This window comes from Strongyloides ratti (genome assembly GCF_001040885.1).
Source record: "Strongyloides ratti genome assembly S_ratti_ED321, chromosome : 1".
Classification (NCBI taxonomy): Eukaryota; Metazoa; Nematoda; class Chromadorea; order Rhabditida; family Strongyloididae; genus Strongyloides; species Strongyloides ratti.
The window spans coordinates 7,384,851-7,400,524 of record NC_037307.1 but is presented as its reverse complement, the minus strand read 5'-3'; the positions used below and the strand labels follow the sequence as shown (position 1 = coordinate 7,400,524).

Here is a 15,674-nt window from a genome sequence, read left to right as displayed (position 1 = left end):
GCTTTTTTAATAGGGCATTAATCATTAAGTTTAACAAAACCTTCTTTTAAATACATATAAAAAAAACTTTTTTTTCACTAAAAATATAATATAAAGAGGAAGTTTATGTTAACTCTAAAACATGATTAGGGTATTAAATAAAATATTTATTTTAAAATTATTATTCAAAAAATGGTAAACTTCAAACATTTCTTTTTCCTAAAAAAAATTATTTATGATAAGATTAAAAATGAAATATATATATATATATATATATATATAAGCAAAAGTCTCAAAATTATAAAACAAACTTTTCACAATATTTTTATCAAAAATAAATTTTTTATATTCAATGACATATACATAGTTATTTCCAAATTTAATTTTAAAAATTTGAAAAGAAATATTTTTGTACTAAAATTTAGTGTTTTTTTTTTAATTTTCTTCTGAAAATATCTAAAAATAAATGGGAAAATTTTTATATTTAAAAAAAAATCATGAGAAAATATTAATAATATAGATTATAGGATATTGACTATTTATTAATCTTTTTTAATTCTTAAAAGATTTAAAAAAATGATCTAGAAATATTTTTCAGAAGTTTTGAGAAATAAGTAATATTTTCTAAAAAAAAATTTGGTATCAATTGTTTTGTGGTTAAAAGGTTTATTCTTATTTTTATAATTTTGACTTTTTTTGTCATTTGGATTGGTAAAAAGTTGATGAAAAAAGTTATGAACAGGAGTCAATTTCAAAGAAAAATCAAAACTTTTTTTGATATATTTTATCAAATATAACTAGTCTGAGTCATAGATAATTTTTTAAAAAAAAATTATAGAATTTGTTTTAAAAAAGATTTTATTATATAATGGTAAATTTATATTAACAAGTAAATTTGAATATTAAATTAATATAAAATATTGTAAAGATGCAAAAAAGTTTTATTTTTTTTTTGTAAATGATATCATTAATCTCCAACTTTACAATTTGACATATAAATTATAAAAGTAAATGCCTTAAACAGCAATATTAACTTTTCTCAGTAATCATAAAAGAATTAATGATAAAAAAAAAAGTTTTTGTACATTTTTCTTTATCATTTAATAACTTTTAAAATATTTTATTCTAATTTACATATCTATAAATATAAATATATATATATACAAGTATAATGCTTATTTTGATAAGTTTCTAAGCATAATTTAAAAATTTGCCTACTCATTTTCTTTCATTTCAAAATATTAATTACCAAATCTTTTGATAGTAACTCAAAATATTATTTCTTGGTTAAATAAAATAGATAGTAATTATCATTTTAAAATTTATTATTGATAAAAGTGATGTATGTTAAATTTAGTAGTTATATTTAGATAAGAAAAAAAAGTTTATAAAAGATATTTTAAGAATGATTTATTAGTATAAAAATTTGTAAATAATGTTTCAAAATATTATTATTAAATTGTTTTTAATTAATTTTATAAAAATTGTTTATACCTCAAGTAGTAAGTGTGAAGATGGGTATGTAATTTTTGAAAATATATGTTATAAGGTATGAAATTATTATTTTTTATTTGAAAATGTTTTTTAGAAACATAATATTGTTTCTGTTAATAGAACAGATGCTGCAACTTTGTGTAATGATGAAGAATCATCTTTTCCAATTATTCATCATTTTGGTACAAATGAATTTTTGAAATCATTTGCAGGTAACAGTTTTTGGATTGATTTACAATGTTATAATGATTCAAATTGTTCATGGAGTGACCAAAGTCCATATGATTTTAACAATTTTCAAAATTATAAAGCTAACACATTAGTTGGAAATTATGTATATATTCAACATAATCCAAGTCATACCAATTTTTATGGAATATGGATGTCGGCAGAGGAAAATTTTCTTGCCGGATCTGTTATATGTACGAAAGTTGCCAATTTTCATAATCAAGATTGTCCCCCTGATTATCAATACATTTCAATTGATAATTCAAATTGTTATAAATATGTTAATATTCAAAGAAATTTTAGTGATTCATATAATGATTGTACTAGTGATACAGGAAATCTTGTATCTATACATTCATTAAAAGAAAATCTTGATATTATAGAGTTTGTTAATAAGAATCAGAATGAAAAATCAATTTGGATTGGTTTAACTTATAATATTTCACAAGATGTATCACAATGGATTGATAATACTAATTTAACTTTTACAAATTATAAACAAGGTAAATAATTAACTAAAAATAATACTTTATTTTTATAGGTTTTCCAAGTAAATATTTTGGTGATGTTTTTGAAATGTTAGTTGTAAATGATATTGATGCACTTGGTTATTGGTTAAATACAAATTCAGAAAACAAACTACCATATGTTTGTATGATGACTGGTAATTATTCTTTTTTTTAATATTTGTAAAAAAATATATTTATTTTTTTAGCTGATGAAGTATCTAATTATTGGAAAAATAAATTTACTACACAAAAACCAATTGAAGTAAATACACTCTCACCAGAAGGTCAATGTCCACAAAATAATTTTTATCAAAATAATGGAACTGTAAATTTTTTTTTATTAATATAATAATATAATTAAATTTTAGATATCTTCTCCTGCTTATCCTAGTTTTTATGGTAATGATGTTAGTTGTGATTATTATTTAATTATGACAAATCATTCTTTGGTCCAATTTAAAATTATTGATCTTTATATTGGTGAAGATGATATATTACAAGTTTATGAAGGTAATTACATTAAATTATTAAAAGAATTTACTGGTTTTAATAATCATGATGCAATTGGAGAAGTAATCTCAACTTCTAAAGAATATTCTATGGTACTTTCATTTAAATCTTCAAATAAACACCTTTCAATGTATAGAGGATTTGTAGGAAATTTTGAAATGTATGATCCTACAATAACAACTACTAATATTCCTTTAACAACTTTACCTAGTACCATTGATCAAACAAATAACACTTCTTGTCCTAATAATATATTTACTGATGCATCAGCTCAAGTTGAATCACCAGGATATCCTAATCCATATGGAGAAAATTTGATTTGTTATTATATTATCAAAGTATCAGAAACAAAAAGAATTGCACTCAATATTATTGAACATCATTTTTCACTAAATGGTGTTGAGTTGTATGTTTATAATGGACAAGGTGAAACAAATGATAAAATTCTTGAAATTACAAAAGATGATAATAATAATGGAACATTAATGGCTTTATCAAAATCTAATGTTGTTACTGTTGTCTTTTATACAACAGAAAATCCAGGAATCATAGGAGATAAATGGTTGTTTTGGTATAGAACATTTTAAATAACTTTTATCATAACAATTAATATAATATTATTGTTAAAACAATGTTTTATCTCATTCATATAATTTAAAAAATATTTACAAAATAGTATAAATACATTCCAATTTATTTATTTATATATGAATGAAAAGTAAAATTATATCTTTTTATACTAAATATATGTAGAAAATGCTTTGATAGTTTAACTTTTATTTTAAATTATAATATCATTAAGATTAAGAGAATACTGTACCTTCAAAATTTGATTTTCCATAGAATACTAAATAAGCATATTGCTGTATAATTGATTTTATCTAAACATAATTTACTTCTTTTTTGTTTAAAATCAGTGTTATGATTAGAAGTTTATTTAGAAAAATGAATTATGTTTGAGATATTCTCAAGATACAGTGAGTAAAATTGTATTTAAAAATTATTTTATATGTACAAGAGCAGTGAAGAATGATAAAATAATTCTAAAACTAATAAATGTATCTTGTAAAATATTAAAGAAAGATACAAAATTAATTAATAATTATGAAAGTATCATTGAAGAAATGTTAAATTATTTATAATTAAATATGGTAATGATAGTAAATGTGAAGTATTATCTCAAGCAATCATTGGTTCTTCTCAATAAATAAATATACCACATATATATTCACTATTAGAGAAAACATTTATTGCAATAAAAGTTAAAAGTTTTACAATATAGAATTTTAATTTAAAATTATATGTTATTATGTATACAATTTGAAATATTAAAGTAATGTCTTTATCTACCAAAATATATGTGATGTTATAAGTTTAATAAATTTTCTTTTAACTGACTTTAAAAGAGGTCCAAATTTTCAGAAATTAGTAAGCGTAGAATACAAAAAGACATATCATTGAGGAACATTACCATAAGCCAATGAAATAAATTTATTTGATATTTATAAAAGCTCAAAAAACATTTTTTTTGATACTCCGTATAAATATCACTTAATACATTTCTTACTAAGAAATTTGTTTATAAATTGTATTGACAAAAAAGAACTTCAATTATTTACAAATCAACTTGATGTCTTCACCGATAATAAAAATAAAATTTTTCGGTAAAACTAATCCTATCATGAAAAATATCACTTCATTTATCCTTTTCTACCTTATGAAATCAATTTTCCAAAAAGATTATCTTAAAAAGTTTTGAAAAAAAAAATTAAATATACAATGATCTATTACAATTAAAGTTAGATTTAATTTATTTTTGCACATTAAAATCATTAATAATATTTTTAATGGAGAAATTTTTTTTTGAAAAGTAGCTATAAACATTTTCAAAATATGGAAAAAATATAATATATCATTGAATACCAAATCTTAATCAGTATATTAACATAAAATTTTAATAATTTGTTAGAAAGTAAAAAAAGGCAAGAAAGCAATTTAGAAAAAAAAACTTAAAGTAACAAAATATATTAAGAAAAAATGTTTCATGGATATTTATAAAGTAGTAAATAAAAAAAATACATATAAAAACTTATAATATTTATCCTTACATTGATAAAATTCTTAAAATATATTTACAATATGGTATTACAAAGAAAGAAATAATGACTTTTATTATAAATATTTTTAATTTTTGTGTATCTAATAATAATAAAGAGGAAATTTTAAGTTTAGAAACAATTTTTTTACATTTTTAAAATGCATTTAAAAAAATAACAAAAGTACAGATTATGTAATAGAAATTATATATTATATTTGAATGAAAGTTCTGAGTTATTATTATAAAACAGAAGAATTTTAAAAAATAATACATCAACTTTCTGATGTTTCAGTACAAAAAAAAATTATAGACAAAGTATGGATAAAATGTATGAATACATAATAACTTTAACAAAAATGTTTAGAAGAACTTTTATTATATGGAGTACAAAGCATGAGAAAATATTTACATTCTTATTCATATATAAAGTTTTGGTTTATTTTAGTTAAAAAAAACTCTAAAAGTATGTTTTTAAGTTTGAATGAGATATTTTTTACCATAATGGTATGATTGGATTTTTGAATTATAACTTAAAAAAATCTTGTCTATCAGGTCAATGGAATTTTTTTACTATTAGAATAAAATGTATAACAAAAGAAAATCTTAAACCTTTATTTAAAATATACAAAAAATAAATAAAAAAATTTATCTTAAAAATATTTATATAGTGAAAAATTGAAACAATTCAAAATACTTTAAAATACAAAAGTAATTAAAAAATTTATTGACCTTTATATGTTTAATCTTGAACAATATTATTTATAATTAGAATCTTAGAAACCATATTTATTTCAAAAAAATGTTAATATATATAAAAATCTACCTTTAATATCTATGTTATAATTCACATGTTTGTTTTAAGTAAAAGTATATTTTATTTAAAAATATACCCGTGGTAAACTAAAAAAAATTCAGTTCTGTACTAAGTGCAAAAATGTTGGTAAAAAATAAATAAAGATTTTATTAATTGAAAGATATATTTTAGCTTTAATCAGAAGTAAATATCCAACTTTTTTGTTCATAACCTTCTTTAATATGATTTAATAAAACAACTCTCCTTCGGTCGACATATCTACATTTATCCTGTATTTTTCTTTTTATTTCTCTCATCATACTTGTATCCTCGGATAGTCTTTCAAGAGAAGCACTAAGTGATTCTGTCGAAGATTCTAAGTCTGCTTGATTACCTTCAAAAATGTCTGTCTGATTACCTCTTTCTAGATAATATGCAAAAGCATAGGAATACATTAATGTTTTACGGCAGTTGCTTAAAATTGTAACAGCAGTCTTAAGAAATTGTACTTCTATCCATGACATACCTTCATTTTGAAACAATTGCATTGCTTCCTCAACTGTATTATTTAAATTACCTTCCAGCCTCAAACTTTGCTGGTGATTAGCATATCTTTGGTAGTAATGTAAATACCTATTTAATTTTGCTCTAGCTTGTGTTACATTTGTCTGATTACTGGAATCCCTTTTTTCATTGTATTTATTACAACTATACCAATTATTACCATGTGGACCCCATTCTTGTAGACAAACCTAAAAATATATATATATATTTACATCTTAATACCAAATAAATATTAACTAAATACGTACCCAACAATACTCGTATTTGCAACGATGGCAAATCATATGATTGCAACCTCCATTTTTTTCAATTGTTGAAGCGCATTTTGGGCATTCTTTTGTATGAACATTTAACCAATTAGATGTCTCACTATCATCGCTACATTTCCGGAGCCATCTTTTAAAAATATCACAATGTAACGGTTCATGCCATTCATGTCCACATTTAAAACAATAAACAAACCCGCACCTACAATTAATTGGTTCTTCCTCAATAGATATAACTTTTGTAATATAGTAACATTCTGGGTTTGGGCAATATTTTAAATTTTTATTCGATTCAACAAATGATTTTGTTATTAATTTCTTATAACGACATATTAACGGTGCAGATTGACCGATAATTTTAATAACCATATCATCATCAACAGCAATATCACAGCCATACTCTTGACAAGAAATTATATGATCACAATGATCAGTAATCTTAAAAAAATAAAAAAACAAATTCTAATAAAAAGTTAAATAAAATAATATACCTTAGTTTTAAAGTAATGCAGCCAACATTGATTACAATACTTATGACCACAAATAGATTCTGTCAACACTTCTTCTGAACAACAAATATTACATGTACCTCTTGTTGCAGGTGAAATAATACTTTTATTGAGGGATGTTGGATTAATTAAATTGTACTTCTTAAAAAATGTGTCCGACTCCTGCTCATAATATTTTTCAATTAACGTTTGCTTATCCCATTTGTACTGATGAAGAAGTATTCTACAATAAGTCTTTGGTAAATTAGTGACACTCCGTACTTCCTCTAGAATCTTGTCCATCTCACTAACAAGATGTTTATTTTCTAACAACTTATAGTGACCATTTGTTGATTGTGGTTCATGTTCGATGTACGAAGTCGATGACTCAGATGAATCAGACATGTCATCATAATCATTGTCACTTGATAAATATTCATCAGACATTATCGGAATCGAACTAAAAAAATAACTTAGAAAAAAAAATATTTACACTTTAATTTTTATACAAAATATACATTATATTGTAATTATTTAAAAAAAAAAATTTTATATATATATTTGAAAAAATATTACTACATAATATATTAAACAAATAAAAAAAAAATTATATATATATGCATACATAGAGGAATATTCTAAGAAAATAAATAATTAAATGCCTTAGAAAAATTTTTTTATCATTACAGCGATAATAAAAATCAAAATGTTCTTACACGTGACTCAAAATAATCTCGTTAAAAATTACCTATCTCAAAAAAATTTCACTCCCAGTAAATATGAAAAAAAAAATATTTAATCTTAAAAAAAATAAAAAATATTTTCTTTGTATTATTTTTATGTCACAAATACAAATCAAACTGGAGCTAAATTTTTATCAGTAAATGTATAAAAAGGAAAAAAAAAAAGTAGCCACGGTTAGGATAGTTTATGTATGTGGGTAGTATATTGAAAGTGAACATTCCTCTTTGCTTACAGCTATTTTGGTGACACGCAACCCCAAAACAAAACAATTAATTATATTCTCTGATACTACAAAAATATCACCGTATTTAAATTATATAAATAAAATTATATATTTATAGTTACTTTTACCTATTTTATTTATTAAATTAATAAATATATAATTAGTTAAGTATCGATGAATTCGCACAATCCACATTAGTTTAAGGTAAGTAAGTGATATACATATATATAACAAAGTGTAAATAAAAGATTTCGTAATATTTATAATTATAAAAATTGACAGATTATAAAATTCTTGTTAAGGCAAGGAAAAAAAAATTTTAGAAATTGTCATCTTTTTATATCTACGATTTCCTAGATATAACAGTAAATATATAGTTGCTTTTGTAATTAACTAAAAACCGTTGGAAAATAAATATCGCTGTAAAAGATTAGCGAGAAGTACTTTGTTCCAAGAATACTTGACAATAAGAGTACCATTGGTATTAGTAAAGTTTTTCTAATTTTATAGATCTAAAATTTACTATCCTTGTTATAAAAAAAAATAATAATGTAAAAAGTAAAGTATTTTCATGGATTATAAACATAAGCCTAGTTGTTTAATTGGTTGGAAGAATGGCTTTGTTTTTACTAATGTTTTATATAAGCGTATTGGGATATACATGAATATTTCAATTTATTGTATTAGGCACTGAAGTCATTTGGAGATAATTATAGATGATGAATACTTAGGAATTAGACTTATATATTATGCCTTAGTATGTATGCATGAGGCTGTTAAATACAATTGACCATAAGATGTGTTGAACTTTTAAATGTTTTTTAAAATAAGAAAAGTTTCATGACAAAATGCATATATATATAAATGGCTTAGTGAAAAAAAATACAATTATAGCATGAAGTTTTTACATAACATTATAAGTACGAAGTAATATATTTAAAAAATTTTAATTACTTCATTTCAAACAATTTTATTTTAAGAAAATTTTTTTTTAACTAATTTTTCCATGATACAATTTTTAAATGAAAACTTTTAATTTTTTAGATAATTTTATAAACTTAATATTTTTAACTCATATGTAACAAATTTAATCTTTTAGTAAAATTTTTATATAATTATAGAAAAACAGGATCGGTTATTTTATGCAAATTTTTAATTACATATATTTATTACCATATTGTCTAGCAATTTTATAGAAAAATTGATTAACTTTTTTTTCATTTCTAAAGTATAAATGTAGTTTAAAAGTAAGAGGAAAATTTTATAATTGTTTTTGTATAAATTATATATTCCATGTAAATAATTAATATAATAATATTTATGTTTACATACATTTTTTAAATACTCTTTACAATGATATTATTGGAAAATTTATTTATTTATACTTCTATATATTTTCTAAGTAAATATTTCAATAGTTTTAATTATTTTTTTTATATATTTTTAAAAATAAAGCTTTATAAAATATTTCATAATAAAATCCAATTTAAATTACAAAAATTAACCTTTAAATAAAAAAGAACATTTTAGAATTCAACTATTTTTTATGGTTTTATACGGGCAACTTGTCATTGGGGCACCTGGTGCTGGAAAATCAACCTACTGTAGTGGGTTAGCTGAGATATTTGAAGCATTAAAACGACCATATAAAATAATTAACCTTGATCCTGCTAATGATCTTTTACCTTTTAAGGCTGATATAGATATTGGTGAATTAATAACTGTTGAAGAAGCAATGAAAGAAAAGCATTTGGGACCAAATGGAGCATTAATTTATTGTATAAAATATTTATATGCAAATTTAGAATGGTTAAAGAAAAAATTTGAGGTACTTGATCATTACTTAATTATTGATATGCCAGGACAACTAGAATTATACGCCACTCATGATGATGTTAAAAATATAGTGAGAGAAATGGAAAAATGGGGATTAAGATTATGTGCCGTACATTTAAGTGACAGTTTATATGCTACTGATCCAAGTAAATTTGTATCAGTTTTATGTTCTGCACTAGCAATTATGGTAAACTTAGAAATGCCACAAATTAATGTATTATCAAAAGTTGATTTGTTAAAAGAAGACGATGAAGATTTACCTTATGCATGGGATTTCTTTGAACGTCTACCAGATTTAAAATATTTAGCTGACCTTCTTGATGTATGTTTTTTATAATTTAAATAATTTTTATTATATATTTTAAATTTATTAGAATATTGGACCATTAAAGAAATATGGAGAATTGAATCAAAAACTTTGTGAAATTGTTCAAGATTACGATCTTGTTTGTTTCCAGTCACTTTCTGTATCTTCTAAAGAAAAAATGCTTAACTTAATAAAACAGGTTGACAAAGCTAATGGATTCGCACTTTTGGATGTTGATGATATTAGAAATTATACATTTACCTCTAATGATTAATATTTTTTTAAAATTGCATTAATAAATTATTTTTATAATAATATACATCATATTCTATAATAAAACAATAGAACTTTTGAAAAAAGTATAGAATGTTCTCATATGTCCTACATTAAAGTGAGAATATATAACTAACTTTATACCTGTTGATAATACATAAAGAAAAATAGTGCTAAAGTTAAAGAGAAATTACGTAAATAATAGTAATTACAGTACACGCAGGTCAGATTTCAAAAATTGAGTGATGCAACAATGTTGAGTAGCGTAATTAAGTCAAATCAAAACATTTAAATGTTTATTGTAATTTTATGTTAATGATTGAAGGAGTAAAAAAATTACTTTAACTTTTTCAATATCTTGATACAATTGAATTTGAAGTTTGATTTTGTATGGAAATATCTAACATTTCATTTGGTAAACATTTCTAAAAAAAAAAAAATAAAGCTAATGTATATATTATTTTGACAGTAAATTAAAAATATCTATTATTTTAAAAGTTTTTTAAAAACTAGAATTAATATGTAGTATTTTTTTTTATAATAAATAATGTAAATTTAATACTAAAAACATTTTATTTTTTATTTGTTAGCATACTTTTACTTTTATAAAGTAGTAAAGATTTTTATCCTATTAAAGTTTAATATTTCATTTATTTTTTTTATATTAATATAAGATATATTTTTAAATATCTACAAATGAAATAAAAATAATTGTAAATTAAAAAAAGTAAAATTATAAAATAATCAATACTTTTTTTTTGTTATAAAAGAAATTGTTTATCATAAATCAATTTATTAAATGGGTCTTTTATTTTAAATCTTTGTAAAATAAAAACTTTAAGAGTAATAATAAGTATAGTAATAAAATAGTATAGTTTAGATTAATTTAAATATATTTTTATATTTAAAATAATGATTTATAAACTTTTAATAATAACAACTATTAGAATATAGTATATACAAAAAAATGTTATAATTTACATTAAAATATTTGTTAACATTATAAATAATTTAACAATCTTTTTTCTTTTTAATTTTTTTTTTTTGACATAAATCAAATATTTGAAATAACTTAAATATTAGTGTTATGAAAAAAATTTTAATATAAAAGAGCCATCTAAAGCATTAGCAAACTTTTTCAACTCAAGTATATTATTATTAAATTAATAAATATATCTTATAAAATACATAAGAATCTTTCCAATAGAAATATTTTAAAAAAAAAGCTTTATTATATTTAAAAATGATTGTGCATTATTTTACCATTTACATAAATTTATCAAATTTTATGTAGTAATTCTAATTATGAAAAAGTTTTTTTTTAATATCAACGAAAATGTTAAAAATAAAGCAATTAAAAGTAAAAATATTATTATAAAAAAAAAATTAAAGAATATGTTTTGATATTTAACAGTAGTCGTAGGAATTGATTTTTTTTTAAAAAAAAAATAAAGTTTATGGTAAAAATACATAGGTACACCATCTAAAAACACCCTTGTGATCATACAAAATTGAAATCGTAATGTTTTTAATAATTAAAGTTTTTTTTTGTATACACATACATTTTCTATTACATATATTTTCTATATATATATATTTATTCACTTCCAGTTTTAACCTCTTGAACAGCTTTAGCAAAATTTTCCAATGCTTTTTGTGTATTATTATTTGCATTTTGTGTAAATAATAACATTTGAAATTTAGCATTTTCTGCTTTTAAAAGACTTATTTGACTTTTTAATTGAATATTTTCCTGTTCAAGGAATGATGCACGATCAGCAATTTCTTCTTCCTTTCTTCTTCTTGCATCTCTTGATCGTTTAGCAGCATCATTATTTTTACGTCTCCTCTCATAATAAGCTTCATCCTATAATAAATAATTTTTATTATTATTTTATCAAAGTTAAAAAAATATATATATAAAAATAAATTATGATTTGATGTATTATTAAAAAGTAATCATAAATTACATTGTTGCATCTGTCATCTTTGACATTTTAATATCCCTGTGTTACTATATCAACAAAGGAAATGACAGTTTTTTTTGAACGGTCCACTAATCTAATGTATTGTTTTATTGTGAAGCATTGAAGTGAAAATTAAATCTCAAACACTTGTTAATTATCAATGCCGTCTTATCTAATTAATGCAAATTTTTTTTTTTAAATGAAATGTCATTAAAAAAGAATAAGTAAATGGTATTTACTATTAATGGCAAAACAAGAAATACTTTCAATTAAATATTAATTCTATAAATATATTAAATAAAAAAAAAATCTATTACCAATTAAAGTATTGGTAATTAATTATTACTTAATAAAAGGTATATGCGCAACAACTGTCTGATGTTTAGTATGTATGTTATTGTGTAAGAGGTTGTTAAAAGTTACAACCTTTTGAAAGTTCATGTAGTGTGAAGAAATAAAGTAAAAGATAATGTAATATAAAAAAGAAACCGTAATTATGACTGCCATTGACAGGTCACCAGATCTTCAAGTATTTTTAATATCTCCACTCAAATTGCATAAAGGAATCGAAAACTAATTATGTATTATTTAAATATCTGTTCTCTCTTAAATCTTGAATCGTCTGTTCCTTATGCCAATACATATATATATATATATATATAAATATATAATATACATATAAATATAATAACTTTATTAGAAATGCGCAACAGAAATCTTTGGGATTAAGAAAAATATAAAAGAATACCGCTATAAACAAAGATGCTTAAGCTAATCTGAGATAAGCTAGTATTCTGAAAATTCAAAATACCGACTAAATCATGAATAAACTTCATTTAAAATATTTTAACTGTAACATTTATATTTTTTAATCAAACAAACCTTTTTTTCATCAGGTATTGGTGCTGGAGGTTTTCTTGAAGGTCTAGAACCTGTTGATGAAACCGAAGATTTTCTTGAAACGGAACCTGGTGATGGTGTAATAGCTTTAATTAAATGATCTGGTGAAACTGATTCAGATTTCATCATACTACCAGATGTAATAGAGTTTGATGAAATCGTTGAAATTGGTGATGATGGTCCTGATTCTAAGGCTGCTTTTTTTACTGGTGGTTGACCAGATAAAATAGCCTCCTGAAGTAATGATTGAATATTTAATTTATTATTTGATGAAGATAATAAAAGTTGAGCAGCAGCATTTTGTGATGATGATAATAAACTTTGACTATATTGGGGAAGAAGTGGATATTTCTGGAATAGAAAAAAAAATATATATATATATGATAAAAATTATTTAAAAAAAACATACAATTCCATTCATATTTAATAAATTATTAACATCTGATATATTAAAGCTTGATAATGAATTAGAATTCATTTGTGGATTCAAAAGAGAGGTAAGAGTTGAAAGATCAACCTGTGATAGAGGTGTTTTTGTACCTTCTGGTGGATTAGGTGAAATTCCATTTGCTTTGAGAGGTTCACATTTAAGACGATTAAAATCCAAAATAGCATCCATTGTTAGTTAAAAATAAATTTAATAGAAAAAAAAATAATGTATACCTATAAAAATAAATATATAATATGTTATGATATAAGAATAGATAATATTAAATGAATGAATGAAATGATATAAATTATCTAAAAATATTTATTATTATTTATTTCTTGGCCCTATATGCAACAATCTGTTGAGTGGGTTATTGTGAATACTGACCTCGTACTGACCTTTGAGTTCCATTTGAAGTATAGACGTTTTTGTGGCTTTTAACTCAGCCCACCCTTTTTTGTTGTTAATAGAACCCCTTATAATTTTCTATCATTTATTCTTTCTGGGGACCACTCCCCTCATATGACCGGTCAGAAAAAGTATGTGTGGTAGATAGTCTTTGACAATCTACCCCCTTAACCGATCAACTTATAAAAAGGAATTTGCCATTATTTAAATTAACATTACCGCAATGATTATATTAGGAAATGGATCGAGAAAAACAAAGATAATGAAGTAATATGAAGAGATCGTTTATATAAGCTAAATAACCTTTTTTTTTTTGATATGCAAGGACCGTGTTTATGAAGGTAAACTAAACATCTTTAGATAAGAATTGTTTAAACAACCAATGTTTGTTAACCAAAAATTTCTAAACTTTTTTAATTATCTTTGATATAAAGTTTATAAATAAAAATTTTTATAATAACTTTCATTATATTAGCATTCCATTATAAATAAAAGTATAAATTTATTTATTTTTTTTTAACAAAAGTATAATTGATAATTGAAAAATTAAATATAATAATACATAAATAATTATTCTTTCATATCTAAAGATTATTAATTAATTGTAAAATAAACCTTAATTATTTTTCTTTTATTATATTATAAAAAAAGATATTATTATTATTTTTTTCATAAAAGCTTAAACATAAAAAAAGAAAAACAAAGTGTTACATATAACGGCTGTTGCCACTAATTCTTTTCGGCATCCATACTATATTTTTAACTCATTAGCAACAGGCTGACAATAGGCAGCTGATCCTGAGCCATGCTTCAACTAAAACTGTTAACTCTAAATCCAGATGGTTTATGTAAAAACAAAACCGTCGTTCTTGAAATCTTTATTATTAGTTTAATAAATCTTTCTTAAGATTTTGTCACTTATTGTTATCCATAAAACAATAATACATAAGAGGTTTTAAAATTTCTTTCTTCTTTTTATCTTCATAAAACTTATTTTAATAAATATCTGGTATTGTTAATAAAAGTTTAATATAATGATAAACTGTTGTACTCTCGATATATTTTAACAAACAGACCGATTCCTAATATTTTGTAATAAAGTTAAAAACTTCTGGTCAATCGTTTAAAGTAATTGCCGATAAGCTGGTTCACATTGATATAGTAAATTTCTAGTGTGAAACAATTTTTTTTTAACATTTAGATCACTTATTTTAACAGAACATTTCAATTGAAAAAAGATAGATTGATAAATTTATAATAGATAATATGAAAAAATTTTGATTGATAATGCAAAAAAAAAAAAAATAATAATGAAAAGAAATTATGATTAAAAATATGTTTTTTTTTTACAAATTATTTAATTTTTATATATTATAAATAATGATAAACTTTATTATTAGAAAATATTGTCCTTATATCATAAAAATTTATTCTAAATATTTTATCTTCTTTTCTTAATCACTCTTGACCTTGCCGTCTGTTCCATTCTTTAACTTTTACCACTCCAGTGTCCTAATATGACATCTTTTTTAAGTTAATGAAATGCCGTAATAATTTTCACATAAGTAACAATGTTTTTATCCTATAATATGCATATAAATGAATTATTATCATTAACATAAGACTATAACCAGCTTTTAAAAGATTCGGAATGCCG

The 15,674-nt window shown here is 21.9% G+C and overlaps 4 protein-coding genes across 4 annotated transcripts; 2 read left to right on the top strand and 2 right to left on the bottom strand.

Moving 5' to 3' along the window:
- Positions 1-1,414: 1,414 nt before the first annotated feature.
- Positions 1,415-3,307, top strand: SRAE_1000229000 (CUB domain and C-type lectin domain and C-type lectin-like domain and C-type lectin fold domain-containing protein; the record flags this gene model as incomplete). The annotated part of the gene is made up of 5 exons (XM_024649348.1): positions 1,415-1,528; positions 1,568-2,204; positions 2,243-2,365; positions 2,417-2,535; positions 2,579-3,307. The coding sequence occupies 5 exons, from the start codon at positions 1,415-1,417 to the stop codon at positions 3,305-3,307; spliced, it is 1,722 nt and encodes a 573-aa protein (XP_024503235.1).
- A 2,498-nt stretch (positions 3,308-5,805) lies between these two features.
- Positions 5,806-7,376, bottom strand: SRAE_1000228900 (Protein ariadne-1; the record flags this gene model as incomplete). Its single annotated transcript, XM_024649347.1, has 4 exons — positions 5,806-5,987; positions 6,030-6,363; positions 6,424-6,879; positions 6,933-7,376. 4 exons carry the CDS (start codon positions 7,374-7,376, stop codon positions 5,806-5,808), a joined length of 1,416 nt encoding a protein of 471 aa, XP_024503234.1.
- Positions 7,377-7,813: 437 nt separating this feature from the next.
- Positions 7,814-10,313, top strand: SRAE_1000228800 (GPN-loop GTPase 2; the record flags this gene model as incomplete). Its single annotated transcript, XM_024649346.1, has 4 exons — positions 7,814-7,869; positions 8,095-8,100; positions 9,427-10,054; positions 10,107-10,313. 4 exons carry the CDS (start codon positions 7,814-7,816, stop codon positions 10,311-10,313), a joined length of 897 nt encoding a protein of 298 aa, XP_024503233.1.
- Positions 10,314-11,909: 1,596 nt separating this feature from the next.
- SRAE_1000228700 (Protein giant) lies at positions 11,910-13,798 on the bottom strand (the record flags this gene model as incomplete). The annotated part of the gene is made up of 3 exons (XM_024649345.1): positions 11,910-12,179; positions 13,162-13,530; positions 13,589-13,798. The coding sequence occupies 3 exons, from the start codon at positions 13,796-13,798 to the stop codon at positions 11,910-11,912; spliced, it is 849 nt and encodes a 282-aa protein (XP_024503232.1).
- Positions 13,799-15,674: the final 1,876 nt, after the last annotated feature.